This window comes from Pseudochaenichthys georgianus, chromosome 2 (genome assembly GCF_902827115.2).
Source record: "Pseudochaenichthys georgianus chromosome 2, fPseGeo1.2, whole genome shotgun sequence".
Classification (NCBI taxonomy): domain Eukaryota; kingdom Metazoa; phylum Chordata; class Actinopteri; order Perciformes; family Channichthyidae; genus Pseudochaenichthys; species Pseudochaenichthys georgianus.
The window spans coordinates 2,158,678-2,186,393 of record NC_047504.1 but is presented as its reverse complement, the minus strand read 5'-3'; the positions used below and the strand labels follow the sequence as shown (position 1 = coordinate 2,186,393).

The following is a 27,716-nucleotide window of genomic DNA, read 5'->3' as shown; positions in this document are numbered from 1 at the left end:
AGCAATACACGGCAAATGATTCAAGTAAGAGTGTCCATGTTTTTAATATCTTAAACATCTGTGCAACATTATTCAAAATGTTACATCACGGCATGACCTGTAATGTTTCACAATATTTACAAAAAAATGCTGCTTACATCAAACCATTAAAAAAAGTCCAAACAATCTCAAAATAATGGACTCTGACAAACTATCCCTAGCCCACATTAATGCAATAAAAATAAACAAGAGCAATCAAGTGCACATCATACTTCACGCAGGTCTATTTTTTGTAAAGTATATATTAGTGAGAAAATATATACTGAATTACAAGTTGAAAAAATAAAATACTGACGATGAAAGAGGAAAATGAGATTCAAAGAGCAATAAACTAAAAATAAAAATCACACTCGCACACCAACACACAATCACAGGCGGGAGGAGAAACAAAATAGACTGCACATACCATCTCAAACACAAAAAATGCTTTGAACTCTTGCCCAGAAACAACATGAAACCGATCAAACAGATTCATAACACATGGGTTGCCGGACTAGGCTCCGTCATGTCATTGCACAAAAAACAGGGAGGGAGGAGAGGCAGAATGAACTTTACCGAAAGAGCTCATGTGTTCTCGACACCAAACGTCACATTTTGAAATCAGCCGGAGGATTTCCTTGCCACAGATTCGAGAAAAAAACTCAACGAAGATGTTACAAAAGTGTGCACACTGAAGAAAAATAAGGAAGGAGATATTAACCGTACAATATTACGGAGAGGCTGATAATGTCTTTTATCTTGACATCACACTTCAAATTCAGTGCTTTTTCACTGCATTCTTCAGTGTTCACACGACAAAAACATCGATCATGAGAAAATACAGTACAACTTCAGTTCCTGAACAAAATAAAAATGCCTATATTGTTTACTTTGCGGTAATACATAGTTTGACTTTGAGGCTAGTTTAGAACATAGAGTATGATATTAAACTTAAGTGCATAAGTGGGATTCACTGCCACAAATTACACTCGTCGGGGCTATACAACTTGTGGATGCGTTTCAATAGTAGTGTTTTTATACTGGCTGAGAAAGAAAAGACATTCTTCAGTGTTCTATTTGGTTTTAGGGTTATCCTCAGAAACATTGCAATAAGTTCAAGTAATTCAATCAAATTTAAATGGGAGTAACAGTTGTGAGTACATGTAAAAGGTAAAGCTACAAATAAATGACTACTTGTTTGCTCTTAGGTTAGGACATCTGAAAGAAGTTGGTACAGAGCGTGTGTAATTCAGAGTTAAAGAAAAGGTTTCAAACAATCATAGCCGCAGAGTTTTTGAGCTGTTGCCATCCATTCGTATATTGCACTTGATCATTCTGGAGTGATTTCAGGTTGGAGTTGCTCGGTTTTGATCTGGCTGTGCATCACTTTCGATACTAAGACTGATTTTGCTTCGCAGCCTCAACACAAACACTGCCTTTTTAGATGTGCATATTATAAATAGTATGGTCTTGGAGGCAGACGTTGTTACAGTTTCCCTCCTTTAACTTATAACACAATTTGTAACAAAAACAAGTAGATCAGAACAGCTCACCGTGTTATCTGTCATCCCTATTCTTAAATAAAAAGGAACTTTGTAACGGACACATGATCTATTCACTGTTAAGAAAACATACATATACACATATAAGGCTTGAGTTCTCAACTCTTGGTAGTATTATTGCCATCTAGCATATTTGTAAAGCTTAAAATAAATATGGAGTACTGTACATAAATAATTTACATCATAAGCAAACAAAAAATAACACAAGGCCCCTAAATGTGAGAAATGCTTTCGCTGCTCTGGAGTTAGTGTTCCTGGGGATTTTACTTAAGCTATCGATGTGGCCCAAAGGACGACACTCGTGAAAAAGATAATCACTGTACAAACATGAGAACATAATCACAACCACCAAATCTCATAATTCATCAACGCAGGCGAGTTTCTAGGTTGGAGTTGAAGGAGAAATCCACCCAAAGACACTTGTAGTCGTGATTTCATGTTGCATTCAGGCTCCACTTGTATTGTCTTAATACAGTACAATATCAAGGTCATTATTAAGTGGGGTTTCAACTATTGTGTTCATTATGAAGTGACTTAACATGATTCATTATTGTTATTTATTTATTGTTAAATCTATAAAATGCCAAGAAACTGAGAAAAGAATATCCTCTGTCTTTTTTTTCCACAAATACATGGAATATATTTAATTAAAAGTTATGACAGAATAATGGGAAATCTTGACATTTGAGAAGCCTAAACATTAATTTTAGGAGCATTCTTTCCCTTCTTTTCTTTAAATAAAATAGACAGATAATTGTTAAAATAGTTGCAATTCAACCAACTAGCATCTTGGAAAATAATCAATGTTGGTTCACCCGAAATGTATATATTATTTTAAATGCAAGGGCACCATAATTACACTTCTTGAACAAGTGGCTGAGGGTGGATTCTCCCTTCAGACTTTCTTTTGTCCGTCAGTTTCGATGATTGGTAAACCAAATAAACACAGTCTAACCAGAAGTCTCTACATTTCAAGATTTTCCTGGTGGAGCAGATGGAGATTTACCAATATTTGTTCGGCTGCTCGTCATTTCCCATCATGCTTTAGGGGAACATTGAACACTTTCTGCTGGTAAAGTTCATTCTGTTTTGTGTCTTTTTTCTCCAATGCAAATGAACACTGAACTCATAATGGAGAACTCGTATACTCATGCCTGTTCCACTGCTGTTCCATTACAAAAAAAACAAAAAAACAGCACGTCTTACAGATCATCATATAAAAGCTTTCGACTGTATTCTTATTTATCCTATGCATGCGGCCGTACGCAACCGCATTTCTGAATAGAAACCAAGACATTGGTACACTTCTGCTTTGTTTTTGTACAATAAAAGATAAAATGTGCATTAGGTATGCTTGTACATGACATTGTACAATATTTACATACAATTCTTAATAGCATGACATTTCAGGATTATCTATATACATATTGAAAGTGTATCAGAAATATTTGGACTGTCTATTTTTCTTAAATATGTAAGGTAATGCTTGTAGCTTTTTGTTTTTGTTTGTTTTACTATCTTATACTAGAAAAAAATAGTTAATTCAGTGAGCTGTAGACAAATTGCAACCAATGTTTTTCTCATTGTTCTTCTTTTTCTCTACAGTTCAAACTGTATTGGTGATTGGAGTTCCAGCACCTTCAGTCATTGAGTCAAGTCGATATCATGGATGTACCACTGACAGTCCATGTAGCACCTGTTAGAGCTCAGATCGCTTCAAGGCTGAACGGACAACGTCTCCGAAGGCTTGAGGACGTTGTTGGGCCGACACATTCAATGTTATCTGGATATCTTCCTCCTCTTAGGCTTGGGGAGTTTCACCTGACGATCCCTCGATGGGATCTGGAGGCAGGTGGAAACAAACATTATAGGGACAGGAAAAGGAGAAGCAAGAGGATAAAGATTATTACATTTTCTCAAACTCACCGTGCCCGACATCTTATCCAGCTCACTCATGGCCTCGTGGATAGCAGCTTCCAAATGATTATTCAGTTTCCCCGGTCTGTGGAACATTAACATTTGACATGAATCACATGAAACTAAAGCAGCCAGAGAGATGTTGTTGCTCTTGGTGGGACGTTTAGTTGCTGCAGGGACAACAACATTTGGTTCAGGGCACAACCCATAACAAGCAAATGAATAGTCTGATCTATTGCTTAACTGCAGCCATTATTCAATAATAGCTTAATGGCTGTAACAAAGCATGAAGCTTATCTTTATGCATCTTCTTCAAGTAACATGTTTTAAAATGTAACATCTAAACATGTGATCAAATGTATTCTGATAAACTAGTTAAAACTGATAAACACCCCCAGAGCCTCAGCATCAAAATAATAATCACAGTAGAAATTAGATCCCCTGTCTCAGCGCTGATTCTCTCTGGTGTTTAAAATGGTTATAACCTAAAGCTACCATATGGGGGAGCCGTTCACTTACTTCAGGCCTCTTTTGGTGGCTCGGTCGAGGGCCTCCAAGTCGTGGTGAGTTAGTGTTTTTAGTTTCTCTGGCTCTACCTGCATGGAGAAATGACAAAACTGTTAAACATGGATATATTGGAACAGAAGGCTGCCTAAATTGTTCAGCCTGAGATCCGCCTTCACTGCACAGTAACTCTGAAAATTAAAGATGGCTGGTAAAATAATGCCAGGTGGTCACAGAGGGTCTCTCACCTTGGCCTGCTCCCGCAGCTGCATGGCAGCGCTGTGCACTTGTTCGTCCCCGGCCAGCTTGGCAGGCCAGGGTGGGAAGCCCTTCAGCTGGCCCCACACCAGCTCCCCCATGTTGAAGGTCCTGGAGCGGTAGTGCAGCAGCTCTGAGGAGGGGGAGTCCGGCTGCCGCAGGTCCTCCTCGCTGCTCAGGCTCTTTGTGTCCGAGGGGCTGGGCGCCATGCCGTTGAAGTGGCCGTTGTAGTGGCTGTAGTCTTTGGCTGTGGCCAGGGGCCCCTCCAGACTGGTGGACGAGCTGGGAGACTGGTCGTCCCCCGTCAGCTCCTGCCTCGGGGGGCCTAGGACGTCACCGTAACCCCGGCTGCTGAAGTGGGGGGTGGCGCCGTTGATGAGCACGCAGCGCTCCACCGTCTGCTCCAGGCGCTCCTTGTAATTGGCAAGTGTCCGGTTGCAGTTGTTGAAGCGGTAGCCGTCGTCCAGAAAGCCGTGGTCGTTGGACCCCTCATTGGGGCAGGGGGGAGCGGGGGCCAGGCTGACAGGGCGCTCTATACAGGGACTACTCCTCACTTGGGTGGAGCACTCCAGAAACTCCTCCCCTCCCCAGGCGTTGTTGCTATGAACGTCGAAGCCTCCCCCGTGCTCCCCGTCCCACTGCCCCCTGGGAGTCCCACGGCCAGGAGAACGGAAGTAGTCACTTGGCTCCGGGCCCTCTGGGGTGCTCTTCCCTGGATCCTTCTGACCACGACCGTGCCTCACCTGCCGCGGCCTGGCCTGCTGCGGGACCTCCTCCACGTCCTGGTGCCGGTGCAGGACACTGCTCACTGCTTGTGGGAGGTTGACCGGCTCCCCTATGGAGGCGGTGAAGGCACTCATGGCGCTGAGGGCGGGCACCGGGCTGGCCTGCGTGGTGCCGCTCACTGTGGTTGTTATGGTGACGTGCATGCCCTTGCTGGCGGCGTCAACCACAGCTCTGTAGATGGCGTCCACCGACTCGGGGCCTCCTCCGGGGCCCCTGTCGCCCCCAGCTGGACCTGAAGGAAGCCCCTCGCCCTGCGGCTGCTGCCCCTCCCTGAACTGAGGGTGCGACAACATCCCCTGCTGGACACAAGGGCGGGGTTAATTTCATCAATAAATGTATGACTTGCGGAAAAAAAACGACAATAAGACTCAAACCTGTATAAACTGTAACGGTGACTACATCGACATTAAACTTAAATGTAGCAACAACAAAAAAACGTCCCAAACCAAAATCTTCATTGACAGATTTTCCATTGATGAAAAACATTTGACATTATAGATGACTCTTACTACTTATATGACAGTTACTACAGCAACAACATGGCTTGGGAGACAGAAACCAGACGCTGATAAATATAAAAACAGTTTTCATTGACACAGGTACTAAGACTAAATAAAAAAACATGATAACAAGCTAACAAGGTCACAGATTGATGTTGTTTTGTATAACTACGTTAAATGTATCTCATCCTCCCACCTGGCAGTTCTGATAGAGGCAGGCCATGGAGCTGGCGTTGTTTGCGTCTGCGTAGGGCGGGTTGTCAGAGAAGTGCTGCTGCCCCTGGTAGGCCGGATGGGGGGGCGCCCCCTGCTGCATGCCCTGGTGGACCTGCTGCTGGTACATCTGCCCTCCGCCTGGGTTCACGTGTTGCTGCAGACTGCTCATGCCACAGCCAAGGGACGAGGGGTTTCCTGCAACACGTGGAGTCAAAGGGGTCTTAAAACCATCCTGTCTCAAGAATGACTTAGCATACGAAATATATGGACATAACTGATCATTTTTGCTGTCCTCGTCATTGCCAGATGCATGCTTGTTAAATTAAGAATGTGAACTACATGTGTGTGGTTTTATTCTTTTCATATTTATACATTTTTGGATATTACATTTTTTTTTGCCAATTCAATTCCAATGTCTAAAGTATTAAATGTTAATGTCCTTGCATTGTTTATATTAAAATGATTACAGTAAATCGGTCTTAAAATGATTCACTGCATTTCTTTCTGGGACATTACATGTATAATATAATATTATAAAAAGATTGTACATCCAGTGTTTCTCCCGGGACAATTATTTAACACATTACACAATTCAAGCAGACTTTGGAAAATATGTTCCGTTTTATCTCTTCGACTTCCATTCAGGCTTTACACAAATAGAAAAAATAACATCTTGTTGTGTGGAAGCAGATCTCTTGTGTGGGCGGCTTGAATTCATTCAATACACTGGAAACCTGGCTCGTGATTCCCAAGTGAGACAGTTACATTAAAAGCAAAAAGTTGCACATTAGCAATCTGTTGCACCCAAACTAACAGATGGACGTGCTGCCAGATGCGGAGCAGACCGATTAGTTAGAAGGACAGAACACACAAAACACATCAAGGCCACAGATGTATCAATGAATGAAGAAAAAGCCCACCAGCAATGTTATGCAGACAAAGCCACGTACAAAATCTTCGAGGCCTAACGCTGTGTTCGGTGTGTGTGGGGCGACTGGAGCAGCTGGTGCGATGCTACTTAGCTGAAGGGCAGCTGTGTGTGTTCTCCTCCTTTCTTTCTTCCCCTCTCTCTCTCTAACACTGAGACCCCCTCCCCCGCTTTACTCCCCACATCCTCCGCTACTGCTATGATATAGCGACGCTGTTGCCGGGGGAGGTTGCCATAGGAACCGAGTGATGATTGGTGGTGCTGTCCACTGCCGGGAAGCTTGTTGGGGGAGTGGATGAGGGGGGTTACGAGGTGATTTTATTCTGCTGGGGGATGGGGGGGTGTGGTCAGCTGGGTGGCAGGAGGTCTAGTGGGGGGGAGTATTTGTTGATGGCAGGAGTGGATATGGGGGGGCTTCAAAGCTTGCTAGCTGTCCAGAAACAGATGGTTAGAGGCTAATGATAAAAGAGCTTCCATTGCTCTTAAGATCCCCAACATGTCGTCAAAATTAGCTTCAAGTATGAGAAAATCAACAGAGCTTCTCAGAGGCCAATTCATCTACCATTTGGTGCGAGAATATTATTTTGTCCCAAGAGCCTGTGAGGGCTTATGCCACCAGGGACCCTCAACCTAGGAGAGACCCTTTTGATAAGATGAGCTGAGGCAATTCACTTTGCCCCCTCAGAGATTCTCCAAAACACTGATGGGTGGACCACTAGAGGCACTGCAGCTAACCGTTTCTTCTTTCTACTGTATATTGTAGAAATCTTCACTTACAACAAAACAGAAAACATTAGGCGTCACAACAATATAAGGATACCCTAACCAATACATTCAACATCAGAGGTAGAATATAGGGTAGACATTTTTTTAAATGACTGTTGTAGAACTTTACAGAAAAGTTTGCCAAAAACAAGACATGTAGCTAATCAAGTTTATGATTAGGATGGACACAAATGACTCAAGGGACTACCTGTTCTACGATTATGACCATGGGATGTACATGCATGAGTACATCAATGCTGCAGAGGCACTAAAAGGTGCCATTCGTAGTGCCTTAGCACTACGAATGGTAGCAAAGCACCAATAAATGAGTAGAGGGTGCAAACCAAACATTAGATTGATTATTTACATACAAAAAGTCATGTTGTTTTCAACCAAGACAATATATTGAGTTCAGCAGTGAGACTTCAAAATGAACCAGCCTTTAAAATGAGCAGAAAGCAGCATTATACAAATAATAATATACTCATAATAATGATAATAGCAGAAATGTTTTAACAATGACCACAATACAATTATTTTAATAAACCAAATATGAACAATTGAGGAAAATGAGGAAGAACTGATGATTCAAATGTTGTAGTACAAGTAGTAATGTAGTTCATTAATAAATTACTATGGCAACAAATGTGTTAATTTTCTTCATTATTAGTCGATTTCTTTGGACGAATGCTCCGGGCCAGTGGTTACAATGGTGGGGCCAGTGATACTACCATTCCACTGGCCCTTCACCCCTGCCTTGGTGCCATCTCCATTAGAAATACATGTGGACACAGAAAATAGAAATACATAAACTCAGACTCCGGTCTTACAGAAAAGGAAAAACAGACTAAATCTAGGCCTTGCGATGCTTTCAAAAGAAACGCTCACATGAATGCAAGCAGACACACAAAAACAAACAAACACACAAAGTCATTCATATGCACACACGCTGTAATCCTCAAGCAGTCATAGACAGACACACACACACAAACACAGGCCAAAACCCTCATCAAAAGCTTCACTCTGGTCTCTATTCATGGTCTATCGTTACTATAGCGACCGGCTAGCTCTTTAGAGTGCCCTATCTAGGCTGTTTCCCTTAAAGCATGATCCAGATCCCATTTCCATCTTCTTACACCATTGACTGATGCTCGCATAGAAAGAAAACAAAAAGAAACACTGGCTGACTGACAATTAGCCGAGCCTCCAAAGATTAGGGGCCTGCTCATTAGCTCGGAGATAGTGCAGGAGCCCCACTGTCCAGGCTCCGGGCCTATCACACAAATCCTTTGGTTTTAGTTCACTCATAACCATAGAAACCACATCTTCTTCCAACCAGCCTATAACACCCTCCGGACAGCGAGAGGACAGTTTGGACTACAGCACCCTACTGTCACTAAATAGTGGGATAATTAAATTAAGGAGAAAAGTTGGCAATTATTTAATGAATATCTTTTGATATTAGGCTGACATGTTAAGATATCCCCTTGGCCTATGAGGAAATGGAAATGCCCCTTAACAATATGTGCTGTCATTTTGCAGACCAAACTATTAGAAAAAGAAAAGAATCTGCATGTTAATTAACAATGTAAAGGACTTGCAGCCATATGATTCAGGCGGTCCTAATTTAAATAAGTGGAACTATTTTAGGGATGAAATACAAATATCCAAAATGTGACCCGTGTACAAAATAGAGACAATACATAATATAACAATAAGCCTCTGCTGTGTTATTTTAGTAAGTTTAACTAATCTAAAATCGAAACATTTAGCAGTAATTGTACACATTGTGGGTTAACTACTGAATAGAGCACAGGGCATTATAAAATGTCTCACCTGTATCAGAGATGTTCTGCGTACAGCCTCCATCACCCCCTTCATGCGGCATCACCATGTTAGTCCGCCTCATACTGTGAAGGAGGTTCTGCTGCGAGGGGTGAGGGCCGGGATGGGACAGTGGGGGGGCGTTATTGTGTGGGCGTCCGAGCGGCATGCCGTCGTGCATCTGGACCATCATGTCAGGGAACTGGCTCGGACGAGGGACCAGATGGCCCCCAGAGGGGTCCATGTTCTGACAGTGCTGCATTGCGTCTCCAGGACCCCGCAACCTCTGCTGAGCCAGGAGGTTCTGCTGAGGGCCAGCGGGGACCAGACCTGTGCTGTCGCTGTAGTGCAGCTGTGCAGATCCTTGAGGGCCCGGGCTAAGTCCTGGACGATGGTTGTGAGAGCTCTGGCAGCTCATGGACTGCAGCAACTGGGCCATGGAGGTGTTTTGGGGAAGGTTTCCCAGTCTGCCCACTTTTCGCAGCTGATCAGTGGCACTGGGCCCCGCCATGTGGGGTGCAACCATGGCTCGTTTGTTAAGCATGTTGTAGACCATGTTGTTACTGGTGTCGTGGTTTACGGCAGTGTTGCCTGATGACTGCTTCCGTTTGCGCATGGGGTCCCTCTGCTGGGCCATGAGCTTGTCTCTAAGAGCCGCCCGACCGCTCTGGCCCTCGGGAGATTTGAGCAGCATGGTGGAGTTTGGCGGGAGCATTGAGTTTAAAGTGCTGTGTTCCTCCATGCCTCGAGGGCCGCTCGTAGAGCCAGGGTGTCCGCCACCTCCTCCATTACCATTACCACCAGCCCCCATACCGGCCCCCCCACCACCAGCTGCAGGGCTGCTGCCGGCAGAGCTGAGTTTGTTTTGATTTGCTAGCTGTGCTTTGGCTGCGGCTGACAGGAGGCTGCTGGCGGGGAAGGAAGCGGCGTTCTGTTGGTTAAGGATCTGGTTGAGGGGCATCCCCAGGAGTCCTGGATGGCCCTTCTGGGAAGCGCTAGGGGTCGCCATAGAAGAGGACGACGAGGAAGAAGAGGTGGGTGAGTACATGGGGTTGCTGTGCTGCTGGGGGCATATGGAGTTTCCCATGCCTGGCAGCATCTGGGAGTCTTTGTACTGGTGGTGCGCATCAGTTTTGTTGGTGGAGGGGCTGGAGGGCATGGCTGGCCTTGGAGATCCCATGGCGGACCTGGGGGAACGAGGAGGGGCCTTAATGTTGCCGCACGGGCCCTGGTGCCCCGAGGGCATTGCAAAGCTCCCGTGTTCAGATGAGGTGGAGGATGAGCGTGAGCGATGAGGGGAGGCCTCCATTCTCCCAAGGGCAGGTCCTGCCATGTGGACTGGGGAAGTGACCGGGGAGGGGGACATGGAGGAAGCCGGACCACCCTGTTGAGTCCTTTGAACGTGGCCGCCATGCCCCACAGGCCCCGACTTCACTGTAGGTAAAGGTAAGTTGCTTGCCAAGGGAACAATGGCGGGAGGGGGTATGTTTACATTCATCATTTGTACCTGAGAGTGGATGTTAGGCTGGAAGTTGGAGGGGTGTGGGGCATTGATGGGGGGCTTGCTGACTTGCTTGCTGGGGATGGGGTCTAGGATGCCTAATGGGTCTTTTTCAAAGGTCAACTGCCTTTTCTGAAGGGCGCAGGATGGTGGTATGGATGGAGGAGGCTGTACGGGGTGCGCAGGGGGCTGTGTTTTATGGTGAAATGCTGCACGGGGCATATCCATACCAGGGTGGAAGTTTCCCCGGGGCATGTTCATGTTCATGACAGGGCTTTTGGCAGTGGCCGTGGGGGAGAGGGGCGTGCTAGTCCTCCCTGTCATGATGCAAGAGAGCTGGCCCGCAGGGGAGCCATGGAGCATTACACTGGGTGGGGAAAGAGGCATCCTAGTGTTTCCATGGATGGAGGCAGAGCCAGGACTCCCGGCTCCTGGAAAGCCACAAGGATTGGTCCTCTGAAAACCATCAGGGCTGCCCAAAGAGTCTGCACACGGAGACTGTGAGCCATCTCCATACAGCTTAACACTGGAGGGAGGTGGGCTCAGCATGCTTCCATACCCAACCCGGTAAGGGGATTTGGGGCCTGGCTCCCCACTGCCCAGCCTCTGCGGCCGGGCGTACACAGAGTAGAGCTCTGGCTGCTGGGCTCCTCCCATCTCCTGGGGAATATACAACCTCTGCTGCTGCTGCTGCTGTCCAGCCGCCATCATCATCTTGAAAGGATTCTTGCAGTCTGGGCCGACAGCGTTGGGGAGGCCATCGTGGAGCTTAGTCCTTATTGCTCGTTGAGATGTGGAATGCGCAACGAGCACAGATGGTGTACCTTCAAGCCAAACAAAGTATAGTTCAGTTAAATCAATAAACAACACCTAATAACAAAATAATGTTTCGGACTAAAATGAATAGAAACAGCCGATTGACTCGTACCTCCTCCTGGGCTGGTGAGCCTCAGAGGGGGGTGCGTCCCCATGCTCTTGCGCAGCGTGGCCACAGCCAGAAGCTTCCTCTTGTGAATGCAGAGTTTGGTGACGTCTTCATCTGCTTTCACATCCTCCGCTGTCCTCTGCTTGACAGCCGCCCTTGGGTCAAAGTTGAACACCTGAGGATAAAGATAAGAGTTGATTTAAAGAGATATAGGTTCCAATCTACCAATGTATATTTGCTCATACTCTTATAATAATGAAATGCTGCATCTTTAATGAGATGCGAGGAAACTTTTTTTATTTGAATTGTTTTATGAGATTTATTCTTATACTATAATAGTTGCAGAAGGACAAAAGGCTAGAAGGACAGGGGAAGGTTAAAAGTGAGGAATAGAGTGGTACAATTTATTCAACTGAATTCATGAATTCTAAAATCACAGTGAGCTTATTATAGTGGGTTTTGCAGCTAATCAGAGGAACTGTGGGGATGCCGTGGGTACAGTCAAATAGTTCTGTGGTTCAGTAAGATAACCACAAATGCACTGCAAACAAATCCAACAAGGTGTACGTCGTGGACATGCATTTTCTTCACACTTGTCCCTCAGGGCTATGCCATCTTAACAGTGCAGAGTGCAGTGAATAACTTGGAGATTAACACAAGGGACAAAAGTGACCCCGCCCACCTTGGAGTAATATCCCATCTAAGGATAGTTGAGGTTTTCCTACACACTTAATATTGAAAGAAGACAATTCAGGGGCAAATGGACAAGGGGGTATTTTAGGTTTTAGGGGAGAAATAATAGAGCAAGGAAGTCAACATTTCCCCAGACAAGATGATCAGCCTGATAATGGCCTGATTTGACAGACATGATGTGTTGTGAGTAGGGATGCTCCGATCGCCAATTCGGGGCCGATCGCCGGAATCAGTATCGGCCGATACCGATCGCCGATCCGATCGAGTGGGCGGCGCCTATGGGGATCTTCCATTTAATGTGATGTTTAAAACTCAGTTAATGGGGCTCATTCACTGGCGCTTCCACAAACAACAACCAACATAACTATTACATTCAAATGAAGTTCATTATTCAAGTTTACATTAACTTTGGAGAATAACACGGGAGAAATGAGCGGAAGCCTCTCTCTTTTCCTCTCTCTCTCTCTCCTGACAGCCGGTCAGTATCTTCTCATGCAGCTCAGTGATGAGTGACCCGACAGTGAAGAATAAATATATTTATAACTAGTTTAGCTTGTTCCAGAGGTAGATGAAATAGCTACGTGTGTTAGGTCTAACTCTCAATGTGTGCTCCGCTCACCGGTCCGGCGGGCGGAGCTGCAGGATTTCTGCTTCACACACGTTGCATACCGCTATTTTATTGACATTTTCGGACACCTTAAAATACTGCCAGACCGGTGAAGCCATGTTGGCGAGCTTGTTTTGCCGCGCACAGAGAAAAGTGTCATGTATTTTACGTCATCATTTTACGTCATGCGATCGACATTTTTAGAGAGCACCGATCGATCGGAAGGGAGTGAGTATCGGCCGATATCGATCGGTGGCCGATCGGAGCATCCCTAGTTGTGAACAAATGTAGCTTCAAGAAATACAGTGGCACCCCACATCACACCTTAAAATGTGTATCTTGGTCCCTCACAGAGCAGTGTTGGAATGTGATACTCAAAGAACATTTGAAACAGAAACAAGAGCATCACTTTACCAATCGCCTGTCAGAAGTTGTTTCACCTTGGTTTGACTTGTGTATCACTGTTTCCTCCTCAGAAATGTTTACTTCATCCTCATTCCTCCCTCTCTCCCCTTCCTTCCAAGCTGCCATAGCAAATGTCAAACAAAGGAATGTGTCCTATCTTGAGGCAAAGCTAACGCTCATTCTCAATGAATTACAGTAAGCGTAAATCTTTAATAAAGTGGAAAAGTTCCTGATCATCTTTAATAACAGCTGCTAAGTTCAGACTGCAGGCAACTTTGACAAGCAATTACCAAAAGCAACAAAACAGTTATATTGTGTTTAGTACTTGCAAATGCCACGAAAACATCATACACTACACCTAATTGTACTTTAATATAATTGATGTTGTATATTCTAAGTATGTTGATTTTATATATTTTTCTTTTAACCTGTACACAAGTTACTTTGAGTTCCTCGAATAGCGCTTTATAAATCAATTATATTATAATTAGTGGTCATCAATCATAAATATTCAATTGGTTGAGATTAAAAAAGTACATTTAGATTACGGCACTAGCCACACGGAGAGGGTAACGAAAACTAACCAAATTCGATATCAAAAAAGTCTTCCGTCCACACGCAATCGGCACCAGAAACATGTCAATACACCAAAAGCAGCAAAGAAGACTTCACGAGCATTCATGGTTACCATGGTTACCCTTCTGTTTATTCTCCGTGGTGGATTTAGCAGCAGAGGTGGGGAGAGGCAAGAGGTGGGGAGAGGCAGGAGCCAGGGCTCTGGCTCTTTTTCTCCCTTCCCGAGGCAAGCGTGTGTTCCTGCTGTAAATCTTCCCGGTAGTCCACCAGCAGATGAAAAACACCCACCTCTCCGCCTCTTCCAAGGGACGAGGGAACCGTGCGGCAGTTTCCGCTACAATTTTTTTCCGCCGGTCAACATGTCCGTTAAAGTTGAAATCTTCCGGTCAAAGGTCTTCTTTGTTATTTATTGAGCTTTAAAACAAATGAATAACGACCCTATATACTAATATAAGAATAATACACGGAGTCTCTCTTTTCCTCCCCCTCTCCTGACAGCCCGTCAATATTTTCGTTATCAGGAAATGATCGTACAGGGCGTAATCACGGAGCCATTTGGCCCCCCAGAGTGTTGCGTCCTCAGATCTACCCACCTTGGGACCCGTTATTGTTTCTACGTTTCCCTGTCGGCCTCGTGTGGCCGAACCGTCTATATCAGTGGTTCTCAAATGGGGGTACGCGGACCCCTAGGGGTACGTTGGAGTACTGCAGGGGGTACGTGAGATTTATTTTATGCTAATGAAAAAAAACGTAATTAATGCATTTAAACAAACTACTAATAGTACATTAACTACTTTATTCAAAGGTTTACAGTAATTCTGGATAATAAAATGGGAACAATAAACGGGGTGCTCTCTTTTCCTCTCCCTCTCCTGACAGCTCGTCAGTCTCCTGCAGCTCGCTGAACCTGTAATAAGTGACCCGACAGTAAAGAATAAATATATGTATAACTAGTTTAGCTAGTTCCAGAGTAGATAAACTAGCTAAGTGTGTTAGGTCTAACTCTTAGTGTATTTTGCTCCACTCAACGGTCCGTCACAGCGGACGGAGCTGTGATCATGCAGAGCTGCGTGTTCTCCGTCAGCAGCAGCTGATCTGATCTCTGATCTCTCTCTCGCGTCCGGTTAGACTTCACTCGCATTTATGTCCAAATCCATCAGATCTAGCTAGTTCTAGTTAATGATATGACTGCCTGCTTATCAAAGGACCTAAACAATAAGCGTTGCTTGGCAACAAAGTATAGCATTATGCATATGTTTATATGAGGGGTCAAAATCCCATGCTCTTAAAATGCTCATATATCTTTTTCTCTTCATTCCCCACGCCCCAAAATAAATAAATATACTAATTTTAGGAAGAGTAACGAAGTTTGAGCAGTGTGGGTTTTATATTAACAGAGTTACACATATTTCAAAACGCGAAGTGTAATAACGGCAGTTTGCCTCCCTGTCAGAATGACAAAGCTCCTCAGCACAAAGCACAAAGCACAAGCCCATGTTTCTCACTAAATTGTAAGTACAACTTATTAAAAAGATCAGTTCAATGCAACTAATGTCGTCTTAGTGTTATTGCATGATGTTAAAATTGGTTTGCCATGAATTTAGTGATGGATTGTAAACATTTGAAATGTAGCATTTAAGTGTTTCTCAGTTACAAGGTTGTTGTTTTAATAAATCAGACACTGATGGTGCAGCGCTGTACCTCTTTATATTAGGCATTTTTTCCCTAACAATTTTTTTTGTGCTGATCAGGGGGTACTTGGCTGAATTCTTTTTTCAAAGGGGGTACATGATTCAAAAAAGTTTGAGAACCACTGGTCTATATGATAGAGAACTGTAGCGGATACGACCCGTATCGTCTCTGTATGGCTGGAGCCTACATCTTTCCTTTTAGTTGCAATGAAGTGAGATATCAAAATGATGGCCATTTCTAGTAAAGAGACGGCACCTGCTAGTGCAAGTTTGATTGACAGTTTTTAATCCGCAAGGGGCCTTTGTCCAGCTGTAACTTTTGGGCAACAGCGTTTTAATTTGATTTGCCGATTGGGATTTCTTAATCTCTTCTAAGGAAATCTTCTGCAGCTGTGTTTTAAATGAATCAGGATAAACATTACCTTGTGGAGGATGAGTGGACACTCCAGGCCGCACTTGCAGGTCCCATCTGTCAGCAGGTAGCTCTTCACCTGCTCCAAGCTGGACAGCAGCGAGCCACTGGGACTGCACACAGAAAAACACAAAGTCAGACTGAGGACACACCAGGTGCAAACGCTCCAGAGAAAAAAGACTAAGGGGTGTCAATATTGGAATCCTGGGGTCACAATTAAATTCATTATCAATTCTGTGCATACGGGTTGCTGTGCACTTACAAAGTTAAATAAAATAGAGTCAAATACTCTTACTCTAATATTAAATCTAGCAAGAAAGAAAATCTCAATGTGAAAGCAGTAGTTGGCAAAAGCTTGGAAATGTCTTCCTTTTATATGTGTACTTATGTCTTATTAAAAATGTAAAAACATTTATATTTATTGGTATTTATAGAAAAATAAACCTATTATTCAGCTTAATATTTAATATTCTGTCACATACTTATACCTTGTTAATTTGTAAATGTATATTTTCTACTTTCTTGTTTATTTCTTGTCTTTTAATTTGTATTGTAGAATGCCATGTCTTTTAATGCTGCTGCAACACAAACATTTCCAAAATTGGGATCAATAAAGTACTATCTTATCTTATCTCTTATGCTATTGTGGTGTTTCTTTTTGTACTCCCAAAAGAAGACTATAACACCGGGATTATTAAAAGACTTCAAGTAAATATAAGAAAAGTGATCAGGAGGTCAGTGAAGCAGTTTTAACCCTGGAGAAACGAGGGGGCTCAGTGCCCAAATATGTTGGATAGAATCTGAAGTACACACCCAGTGAAATATTTGAAACTTGCCACGAATGAAAAGCAGTGTTTATGTATCAAACACACACATTGAAACAAACAAACATATCTACTGAAGGGCTCAGTAGATATGATATGATAAAAAAACATGGGCAAATACAAGTGTGCAGTGACAGTATCAGGCCACGGTCAGAGAAGTAGACAGGATTCTTTCCAACCCCCAAAATAAACCTGACACCAGCCAACTGCTTTAGTTCATTGTGGCACGTGCTGGGGTTCATATGCCGGGAAGGACACCAACTTCCAGTCTTTATAACACAATCACACTAGTAAGGGATCCAACCAGAGTCCCTGTAGCACAAGATGAGTAGATTTGGTGTACAAATGTCTTGAAATGTCCCCGTCTAAGAACATGTAGGCTCCAGTTTTTAAGGGACCGCCTATTGCAGTATTATCGCCAAAAACAACACTGCTGCTTCAGGAGAGTCATTTGGGTGGAAAACCATGACTACACACAGAAAGAAACACCATCAAAAGACATGTTGCGGTTCACCTCCTGCAGAGAAAATCAATTAGAGAGCCAAACGTGTGCAAACAAACCTGCTGGGCCATCTTTGATTTTGAGGGGCCGACAACAAATCCTGATGATGATATATTGCTATATCAACTACAGGATTTCTAAAATGGAATCACCTTCTTTTGTCCACATACAGTGGGGCAAAAAAGTATTTAGTCAGCCACCAATTGTGCATGTTCTCCCACTTAAAAAGACGAGAGGCCTGTAATTTTCATCCTAGGTATACCTCAACTATGAGAGACAGAATGAGAAAGAAAAAAAATCCAGAAAATCACATTGTCTGATTTTGAAAGATTATTATTTGCAAATTATGGTGGAAAATAAGTATTTGGTTAATAACAAAAGTTCATATCAATACTTTGTTATATACCCTTTGTTGGCAATGACAGAGGTCAAACGTTTTCTGTAAGTCTTCACAAGGTTTTCACACACTGTTGCTGGTATGTTGGCCCATTCCTCCATGCAGATCTCCTCTAGAGCAGTGATGTTTTGGGGCTGTCGCTGGGCAACACGGACTTTCAACTCCCTCCAAAGATTTTCTATGGGGTTGAGATCTGGAGACTGGCTAGGCCACTCCAGGACCTTGAAATGCTTCTTACGAAGCCACTCCTTCGTTGCCCGGGCGGTGTGTTTGGGATCATTGTCATGCTGAAAGACCCAGCCACGTTTCATCTTCAATGCCCTTGCTGATGGAAGGAGGTTGTCACTCAAAATCTCACGATACATGGCCCCATTCATTCTTTCCTTTACACGGATCAGTCGTCCTGGTCCCTTTGCAGAAGAACAGCCCCAAAGCATGATGTTTCCACCCCCATGTTTCACAGTAGGTATGGTGTTCTTTGGATGCAACTCAGCTTTCTTTCTCCTCCAAACACGTCTAGTTCAGGATTTGAGTCCCTGGCTGGCGGCGTAGTGTGTTACTGATGGTAGCCTTTGTTACTTTGGTCCCAACTCTCTGCAGGTCATTGATTAGGTCCCCCCGTGTGGTTCTGGGATTTTTGCTCACCGTTCTTGTGATCATTTTGACCCCACGGGGTGAGATCTTGCGTGGAGCCCCAGATCGAGGGAGATTATCAGTGATCTTGTATGTCTTCCATTTTCTAATAATTTCTCCCACGGTTGATTTCTTCACACCAAGCTGCTTACCTATTGCAGATTCAATCTTCCCAGCCTGGTGCAGGTCTACAACTTTGTCTCTGGTGTCCTTTGACAGCTCTTTGGTCTTGGCCATAGTGGAGTTTGTAGGTGACTGTTTGATGTTGTGGACAGGTGTCTTTTATACTGATAACGAGTTCAAACAGGTGCCATTAATACAGTTAACCAGTGGAGGACAGAGGAGGCTCTTAAAGAAGAAGTTACAGGTCTGTGACTGAGAGCCAGAAATCTTGTTTGTTTGTAGGTGACCAAATACTTATTTTACCGAGGAATTTACTAATTAATTCATTAAAAATCCTACAATGTGATTTCCTGGATTCTTTCCCCCCATTCTGTCTCTCATAGTTGAAGTGTACCTAGGATGAAAATTACAGGCCTCTCATCTTTTTAAGTGGGAGAACTTGCACAATTGGTGGCTGACTAAATACTTTTTTGCCCCACTGTAAATCACGAGAGATGAAAGAATAAAAATGACTGCAATTGAAATCATTGTTAATATTGTTTAACTATGGTTTCTGCTTCCCAGATAAGAGGATGTGCTTCTTGTAGCCTTTTTTTGTTTGTTTGAGGGAATATCTTTACATTTGAAGATGTCAAAATGATGCAAAGCCATTCAAGTTTAATCAAACTCACATCTTCTTTTTTTATTAAATTAGCCGAGCTCTTTTGCAGGGTATATGCAGGAATCCTGAAGTCACATGTAAGACCTTTTAAGACCTTTTTAAGACCCTTTCCATACATCTTAAGTAGTGCTGTCAAAATTATCACGTTAACGGCGGTAATTAATTTTTTTAATTAATTGCGTTAAAATATTTAACGCATTTAACGCATGTGCAGAATGGCCCGCCCCATACGTGCCACCAGTAGCAGCGCCAGGCTATGGCTGGGGTAGGCTACACCCATACCAAGAAATGGCTTCGCCCCACCATGAAAAATGATGTTAAAGTAAGCAAAATAAAGTCTGCCAACTCGCGGAGTAAATTGCACAGACAGCAGTTAGTAAGATTGATTTCAGTAGCCACGGTTTTGAAAACTTTTGTCATGTAGTGATCGTCTTCTCAATAGAACATCTTTGATAATGGCGTGGTGTTGTTGCAGGAAGTCCCGACGGAGAATACTTTTGCTGTAGTACAGGGCAGAGCCATATAATAGTAATAATATGGCTCTGGTACAGGGGTGCACATAACTGGTACGCAGGTTATGTGCGTAATCTGAAATGCGTACCGTCACTTGTGTCACAAAGCGCATTTGCGTACCGACGTACTTGTGAAGCTTTTCCAGAAGGCGGTTAGATCACCGGACGACAGAGTCGGTCTCCGTGTGCACAGACAGGGCTGCTGTTAACGGCGGTCTGTACAACGGAACTGTGCCAAAACTACGCCAACCGGCTGCGGAGGGAGACTCCCCCCCCCCTTCACTGGAGAACTGCGCTAAAACAGCTGATCACAACGTTCACACTCTGTGGTCACGAAGTACTCCACTAGCCCCCCCCCCCCCCCCCCCCTCTGTCGACTTTCCTGAAGTACTCCCCCGTTGATAGAAATCAACACGTAATGAATTAAGACCCCACGGTTTGATGATTGATAGGTGTGTGGGCTGACTTTCATTTTGACATGCAGAAAAATGTTATAATAAACATACATACTGTATGTTAAATGGATATATCCGCCTTCTTTCATTTATCTTTCCATTCCCACAACAATATACATAAAGAAATGGCATATTTTGGACATAGTTCGAATGGTGATTAATCATGATTAATTAATTTTTAAGCTGTGATTAATCTGATTAAACATTTTAATCGTTCGACAGCCCTAATTTTAAGACCTCATCGCCACTTGGAGTTTTAACCGGTTACCTTGGCGACACACTTTACCTCACATTGAATATATACAGTATTGAGTAGAGATGTCCCGATCCGATCCCGTGATCGGGGATCGGCGCCGATCCCGTGATCGGAGCCGATCCCGTGATCGGGGATCGGAGCCGATCAAGTGATTTTCAAAAGATCGGAATCGGGGGGGGGGGGGGAATCGGGGATCGTTTTTTTTTTTAGGGATGCACGATATTGGTTTTTTGAAACCGATACCGATAACTTCCTGCTTCTCAAGACCGATAATAAAAACAAAAAATTACGCCACTAATTATTTTAACGCGATTAAGTGTGTATTTTTTTACCTTGGCCGCCCCGTAGTTTCAGAGCGCATCGAGTTTAAAATACCATCTACAAGCTGATGCTGACAGCCCCGCTCCTGCCGCCCGCTTGTGGCAGACCACACTTCCACGCTCACCGGCAGGCACCGACTGGCCATCTGGAGGACCGGGAGGGTGTGTGTGTGTGTGTGTGTGTGTGTGTGTGTGTGTGTATGTGTGGTCCGAGCGAGCGAGAGAGAGACCTTACGTGCATTGTTGTTGTTAGCATCTGGTGCTAACTAGCTGCGCTAACGGATATAAGGAGCTGTTTAAATGAAAACAGAGGAGCGACATTTCGCCACAACTGCGCCGAGCACTTGACTTTATGCAGGAAGCCAGACAGCGGGACATTGTAGGAGAAGTCAGCACACTCAGCAACATGATTGCAGTGTCCAGGCAGCTCCGGTTCGAGCATATGCCTTGAGTTGCACATAGCTCCAACGCACGCGCAGACACACACACACGCGCACACACACACACACACGCACACACACACACACACACACACTTTGTATTGTATTATTGTCTTCGTACGCTTTTAACACACCATCGTTGTTTCAGGTGACTGATCAGGTTCGAAGTATTAGGGAGCGCTGGATTTGTGAAGAACTCCCCTCTTCCTAAACCACTAATACCACAGTACTGGCAAAACGGGAGGAGCCGAGTGAAAAACAAGCGCCCCTCATCCCAATCCACCCACACCGCAGTATTTTTTTCTTTTTTTTTTACCCAAAAAATATATTGTATATTACCGGGGCTATTAATACTGGTATCGGGTTTATCGGGATGACGTCATAATTCCTAATATCGGACCGATAATTATCGGGCCGCTAATTATGGTGCATCCCTAGTTTTTTTTTTTTTTTTAGAAAATATTTTAATTATTTTATCTAATGTTACAAAACAAAAATGACCATGTTCACGTCTTAAAGTCATCCTGAGGACTTAGTTTTGGTTTAAAATTACACAACATCATGTATGTGTTGCTTCTTTTGGGCTTGTTTTCATAGACCTGGTTGCTTATTTCTCTGAAATCTGGCAACAGAGTGGGCGCAGTGTCTAATAGTAGCAGTAAGCTAACGAGAGGCTACGTTCAGCTGGTGACTCGGGAGTCGGGACAGAGAAAATGTCAGGAGTTTGGAAGTATTATAAAATTGAAAGCGAAGGCAGTGTAACAGCCAGATGCAATGTTTGCAAGGCGGAGGTTCCGCGTGGTGGAAAGAACAGAGCTACGTTCAACACGACCAATCTAATACGCTACCTGAGAAACAAACACCAACAACAACACGGCGAGTACACAGCGGCCACTCGGGTAACGGCACTGAAACAACCGACACTTTCAGAGACTTTTAAAGGAAAGAGAAACGGCCCCAGAACAGTGAAAAGGCCAAACAAAGAACAGCCAAGATAGCTGAATTCATCGCGTTGGATGACCAGCCGTTATCTGTTACCTTTTTTTTCTCTTAATGCATTGCATAAAGATCGGAAAAAATCGGTATCGGCAGATTGTCAAAATCAAATGATCGGAATCGGATCGGGAGCAAAAAAAGGTGATCGGGACATCCCTAGTATTGAGTGTCCTTCCTCCTTGTCTTCCAACCATTTGGACGCAGACTTGCATTTCCCCATAACGATGTTGTTTAACAACCGGCGTAAACGGACCTTCGCGCGCTATCAAGCAGTGAGCGTGCGATGTCCTGTTCAGATGACGTCAGATCCAACGGGATGCCATAAATAAACTACACAGAATCACACTACACACCTACGCAATGATTACATTCAGGCAGACTGTAGAATATAACCTCTTTGGACCATTTAGATACTTATTGAAAACAAGCTACAAAATGCCCTTTAATACTTTTTAATAGCCTTCATTTTCGCTAAATTGATTTATCAACTTTTAATACTTTTTAAGACCCCGCGGACACCCTGTTTTGGCACGACTTCTTTTATTACAAATCTGTCAAAAAAGTGTGACAATATTGTCAAATTGTTTGGGTCAAGAGCCTGACAGCTTTAGTAAGTATCCCCAACTGGTCAAAAATATTAAGCAAGTATGTATACTCTAATATATTAATTTAATTAATTGTGAAAAGATACATTTATAATGGAACTGAAAACAGTGAGGAGTTGCTTGCTCTTCCTCTTACCTTATGTATATGACCCCTCCGCCGCGCTCCGCCTTGCGCTGCCAGCCAATGGGGACCTGCACAGGGGCGGCATGCCTCTCATCTCCCGCCTCACAGTCCTTTCCACCATTCATTGCTCCACTGGTTTTACACTCGACACCTCAGAGGTGTATATATATATCAGACATCCACCAGCGTCCTCGCCACGCACGTCATGTCCGTCTTCCAAAGCCGTGATGGAGGAGGGGGTGGGAGGGTGGAGGAGGAGACCGGTAGAGCTGCAGGATTACGCTTCAACGTAGGACTCTGGGTGGGTGGTGGGGTAGGGTGAGGCGAGCTCACAGCAGACCCTACCCTTTCAGCTGCCTCATGGCTAGAAGACTTCAAGGCTTTTATTGTCATGTGTGCATAGCTACAGTGTAGTTATGACTATGAAAATCTTAGGTCACAGGCTCCTCCAACAGTGCAACACAGTGCTGAATATTGCACGGACTTCCATTACTGCATCTTGTCACTCAGAGCCATGTGACTCAGGAAGATTGCTGGCTGCAGAAGCAGGGATCAGGAGTCTCTGTGATTTCACACGATCGTTGTGTACTATTAATGTTTTACCATTTGTCTTTTGCCTACCAGTCCCTTAGTCGGACAAGTACAATGTGTTCAACATATTGGATCCCAAACGCAGTTGGGTAGTGGTATTCCCATGGTTCCTGTGAGGACAGAACAGAAAGAGAATACACATTCATTAATGGTTGATGGGATTCATTTGCTTTGCATGAGTAAAAGTCCATAATTTAATCTGCTCTGGGAATAGAGTAAGGCTCCTTAAAAACCTTCTGTTCCCAGAGTGCAATATTATCCAACAAGATCAGGACCAGGTTTTATACAGCCAAAAATGATCAAAATGCTGCTTTTGCAGATAAGCTCAGTGTACTGCATAGTACATTAAAATGCTTCCACTATTGTAGTACAAATATTACAGGTTTAACAAAACATCTTGTGAATAAACACAAGACTTTTTCCATAATTATGACACTGGATAGACAACAACAACAACATTGACTCAGCATTATTGACATTTTCTTAAACTCCTAAATCAGTCAAAATAAATCGCAATACGTAATGCTTTCGGAAGTGTGCAGTCCTTACTATGACATTTTAAATTGACAACGAAAAAGCTATTATTTTTCCTCTCCCCTCTCTCAGACAGAGCATTTCAAACAGTGGTAGAAGACTATGTTTGCTGGGAAATGGGGCTGAACTCAGTATGTGAGCGATGGCGCTCCATGCAAAGCCTCCTCTCTGCCGTCGGTGCTGCTGACTCATAACTGCCCTGTGAGCTGCTGAGACCGAACCCAGTGACACCACCACAGAGGAAGAGAGAGAGAGGTAAGGAGGGCGCAGTTAAACGTATGCCGTTTTATCTTGGAAATACGCAGCAGCAGCACCTCATCATCTCAGGAGAAGTGCGTAGTGTCCTATCAGAGAGACATTAACATCGTTTGAATCTCATTTCCTAGATAATCTTGTTTGGAAAATGCAAAGGTAAAAAACGTAATTCACATTACGGTGTTCGCATTGACGGGAAATTATTTTTCCAACAAGTGCTTAGTTGCTCTTTGAGGATGTCTCTTGCTGTGACATATGTTTCACCTCTATTTTTAAGCTTTCCATTTGGCATTTTTTGTATTTTTGCAAACCAAAAAGAGACAATAAGGCATAAGCAGAGAGGGGAGTAATCTGCAGACAAAATCCTGGAGCAGATTCAAACCAAAGACATTTTGATTAATATTACAAAAGGTGCCAAAGCCAATGTTTTCATCTTTAACGTTTGGCACAGAAACACAATCTAAATCAGCCCCCTAACTAATGCAAAAGCACAAACTGAAATCACGGCTTCCATTATTCTACTGCCCATCTCTCAAGCATTACCATGTCCAAATAACATATGGTAACTGCTAATCTGTAACCTTTTACTCCAGGCGGATTTTTTTTAAAGATTATGTTTTCACAGCACAAAGAAAGGGGCAGGCAGGCGAGACAAGCAGAGGTGGTCAAACTGGCGACATTGTGGGAACATTAAAAGCCAGAAATGCAGTGAGAATTCAATTATTACTGCACTAGAAACATCTAAAGGTGGATTTTCCTCAAAATGTTCTGTTAAGTGACCAAGGGTGGCTGGCTTTGCAGCAATGAAGTTGGACCAGCTAACACTATTTCAATGACAGCTTCTGGAGCTTGATCACGTACGATAGATCTGTCTAGCGTTGCACTCTGATGCTTAACTATAAATCACCAAACATTCTTTTTAAATGAAATCAATGTTTTCTCTTTAAGCTTTACATCAATACAATTGGACTCAGCAATATGCAAACTACATTGGTTATCAGTGAACTGGTGAATCTTTAGCATGTGGACTGCAGCCAGCAAGATGAAGCTTAATGAACTGATGACCCACGATGATGTATGGTATTATTTTTGGCAGAAAGTATGGAATAGGAGTTAATGCAGAAGAAGAAATAAATATAGCCAATAGCCAATGGAGACTTACAGCAATGCAGTCTCAAAAAGACAGGAAGAAAAAAAATGTTTGATACAAATCCTATCAAAATGACAAGTGGAACCGCAGCCAAAGGTTCTTGAGTAACTGGATTTGCAGTCCATTAAGCACGGCAACTTAAGTAAATGAAAATGTTCTCTCTCAATGTCCACATTTGTAAGAATATGATCAGCCTTTGTGCATCTCATTACGTGGTCAAAAGGAAGTTTTCATTACAGTGGCTTTTATCGTGATATTTGTTATTTTACAGTCAAATCAATGCATCCTCTTTATTTACTATACTGATCAAAGAGGACTTTAGTCCTGGAATTAAAGAATTACTTGTTGTATCATTCTCACCATAACACAAACATATCTGCTCAACTGTACACAAACACTTGCGATACAGAGCACCACAAGATCTCCAAGGCCATGACTAAAGTGTTCCAGCATTTGGAATGTAGTAACACACTTCTCTGTTCCAAACATAAACATTAAATATGATATGACTCCTAAATAAAGCTAGTAAGAAATGATAACAGTGAGAGGATAGCCTTTTAAATTAAGGAACACAATCTCAGTCTAGTACAGCCTTAAGACATATATCAATATGTTGACACTGAATGTGCCTCACAGCAGTCCTGACTTCATGTGATTTAAGGTTTGTCACACACTAAACACCATGCATGTTATATGCAGATAAAGCGTATGTTTATATACAGCAATAATAAGAATTGATCTCAGACCATTTATGATTCCACTTGTGTTACCACGCAGGTACATTAAGAGGTTTGCAGTGCTATACGTCACCTTGAACACATGTGTATGACGTTTAACTTGTAATATGCTCAATTTAAGGTTTACTAGGCAGTCTGGGGCACGTTTATGGTGACATATGTCCCTGCCCACAAATCCTAGGGCATTTTGGTGCATAATATCTGCCCCCTCGTGATCTAAACGCATAGTGCCATGAGAACAGAGTAATATGTTGTCAGATATAGAAAGATTGGGGAATAGGTAGCAGTGGAAGTAACCTGCACAAAGCATGTACTGTGTGTGGAGTATAATCCTGGGCTTGATAAATAGGAATGGACAAACTGTGCAACACCAAAATAGATCAGCAGTATATGCTACCCTCTGATCTCCTCTCACTGAACCAAAGACATCTACCACTGCTCTTTCAGACAAGATTAAATCCATTAATTCTCAACCTAGCATTTAAATCTTGCTGTAAGCCCATGGAGTTGGCTCATGCTAGCTGTAGGGGTACATTATCCATATTGTCCTGCAGCAGCATTCAAAAGTGACAGCTTAACAAGTTAGCTAACCTTACATGACAAGAGCTTATCCCTAAAACTGGAGAACATGACAACCGCTTGTGTTCACTACCAAAGCAACCCTAGGTACCTAAACGTTAGCTAATAGCCAATTAGCTTGGTGAACATTAGCCAGATTGCCTATCAACTGTGCCAAGTGTTGTTTTATTAAGGTTTTAACGACAACCGTTTGGCGTTTGATGTGGTCTACTCTATCACAAAGCAATATATATACCTGTAAAACCATCGTCAGTGGGCCTCCGCGTTGAAAAGTGACCGTGTCAACAAGCGAAATCAGTCTTGTCTGACTGTGCTTTTTGATGCATTGGAAACAGCATCTGAACTAGCTGGGGGTTAGCATGCCAAGCGTCAGCTGTCTAGCTATCGCTAGTTAGCTAGCCAGCTAGCTTGTTGTAACGAAAATGAATTAGAGGGCGAGCTCGGCTACGCTAATAACGCTTTAGCATTTAATTGGCGACCCGTAACCGGGTTTGTCCAAGCTGAGGACCCGACACACACATTCCGACTTTATATTGTCGAAGTAAAACAGAAGCTAGGCCCGCGTTAGGTGTCGAGCCAAGGGGCCAGGCAAGGCCAGGGCCAGGCCGAGTTAGCACGGGTTAGCTTAGCATGCTAGGTGCAAACCCGTTGCGTTTGCAGAGAGAGCGAAGAAGAAGACAGAGACGCTTTTCAGGCACTAACGTTTCTGTCTGCGTCAAATCAACCCATAAACAGTCCGTTCTAACCCGGGCATGCCGGCGAATGCACACCGGTACTGATACAGAGAAATGGGCGAGCAGCAGTGTGTTTCTGACCTTTTAAAAATAAGAATAAGAAGCCTACCCATTAGTTCTCTGCCTCTGCTGGTTCTCTTACACTGGGATATTGGAAATGATGGAGAGCCGCACTGCGCATGCGTTGCAGGAGCAGCCAG

The 27,716-nt window shown here is 43.6% G+C and overlaps 1 protein-coding gene across 3 annotated transcripts; it reads right to left on the bottom strand.

The window, feature by feature from the left end:
• Positions 1 to 19: 19 nt before the first annotated feature.
• mbd5 (methyl-CpG binding domain protein 5) lies at positions 20 to 27,716 on the bottom strand. 3 transcript variants are annotated; one of them, XM_034097678.2, is made up of 10 exons: positions 27,626 to 27,716; positions 22,949 to 23,637; positions 16,099 to 16,201; positions 11,708 to 11,879; positions 9,291 to 11,603; positions 5,742 to 5,956; positions 4,250 to 5,344; positions 4,017 to 4,093; positions 3,507 to 3,582; positions 20 to 3,422 (listed from the first exon to the last, which is right to left on the bottom strand). In XM_034097678.2, exons 2-10 carry the CDS (start codon positions 23,059 to 23,061, stop codon positions 3,360 to 3,362), a joined length of 4,227 nt encoding a protein of 1,408 aa, XP_033953569.1. In that variant the 5' UTR covers positions 23,062 to 23,637; positions 27,626 to 27,716; the 3' UTR covers positions 20 to 3,359. The 3 variants fall into 3 exon arrangements, with proteins under 3 accessions (XP_033953569.1, XP_033953584.1, XP_033953576.1); XM_034097693.2 differs by having other exon boundaries at positions 4,250 to 5,341; XM_034097685.1 differs by lacking the exon at positions 27,626 to 27,716 and adding an exon at positions 27,018 to 27,087.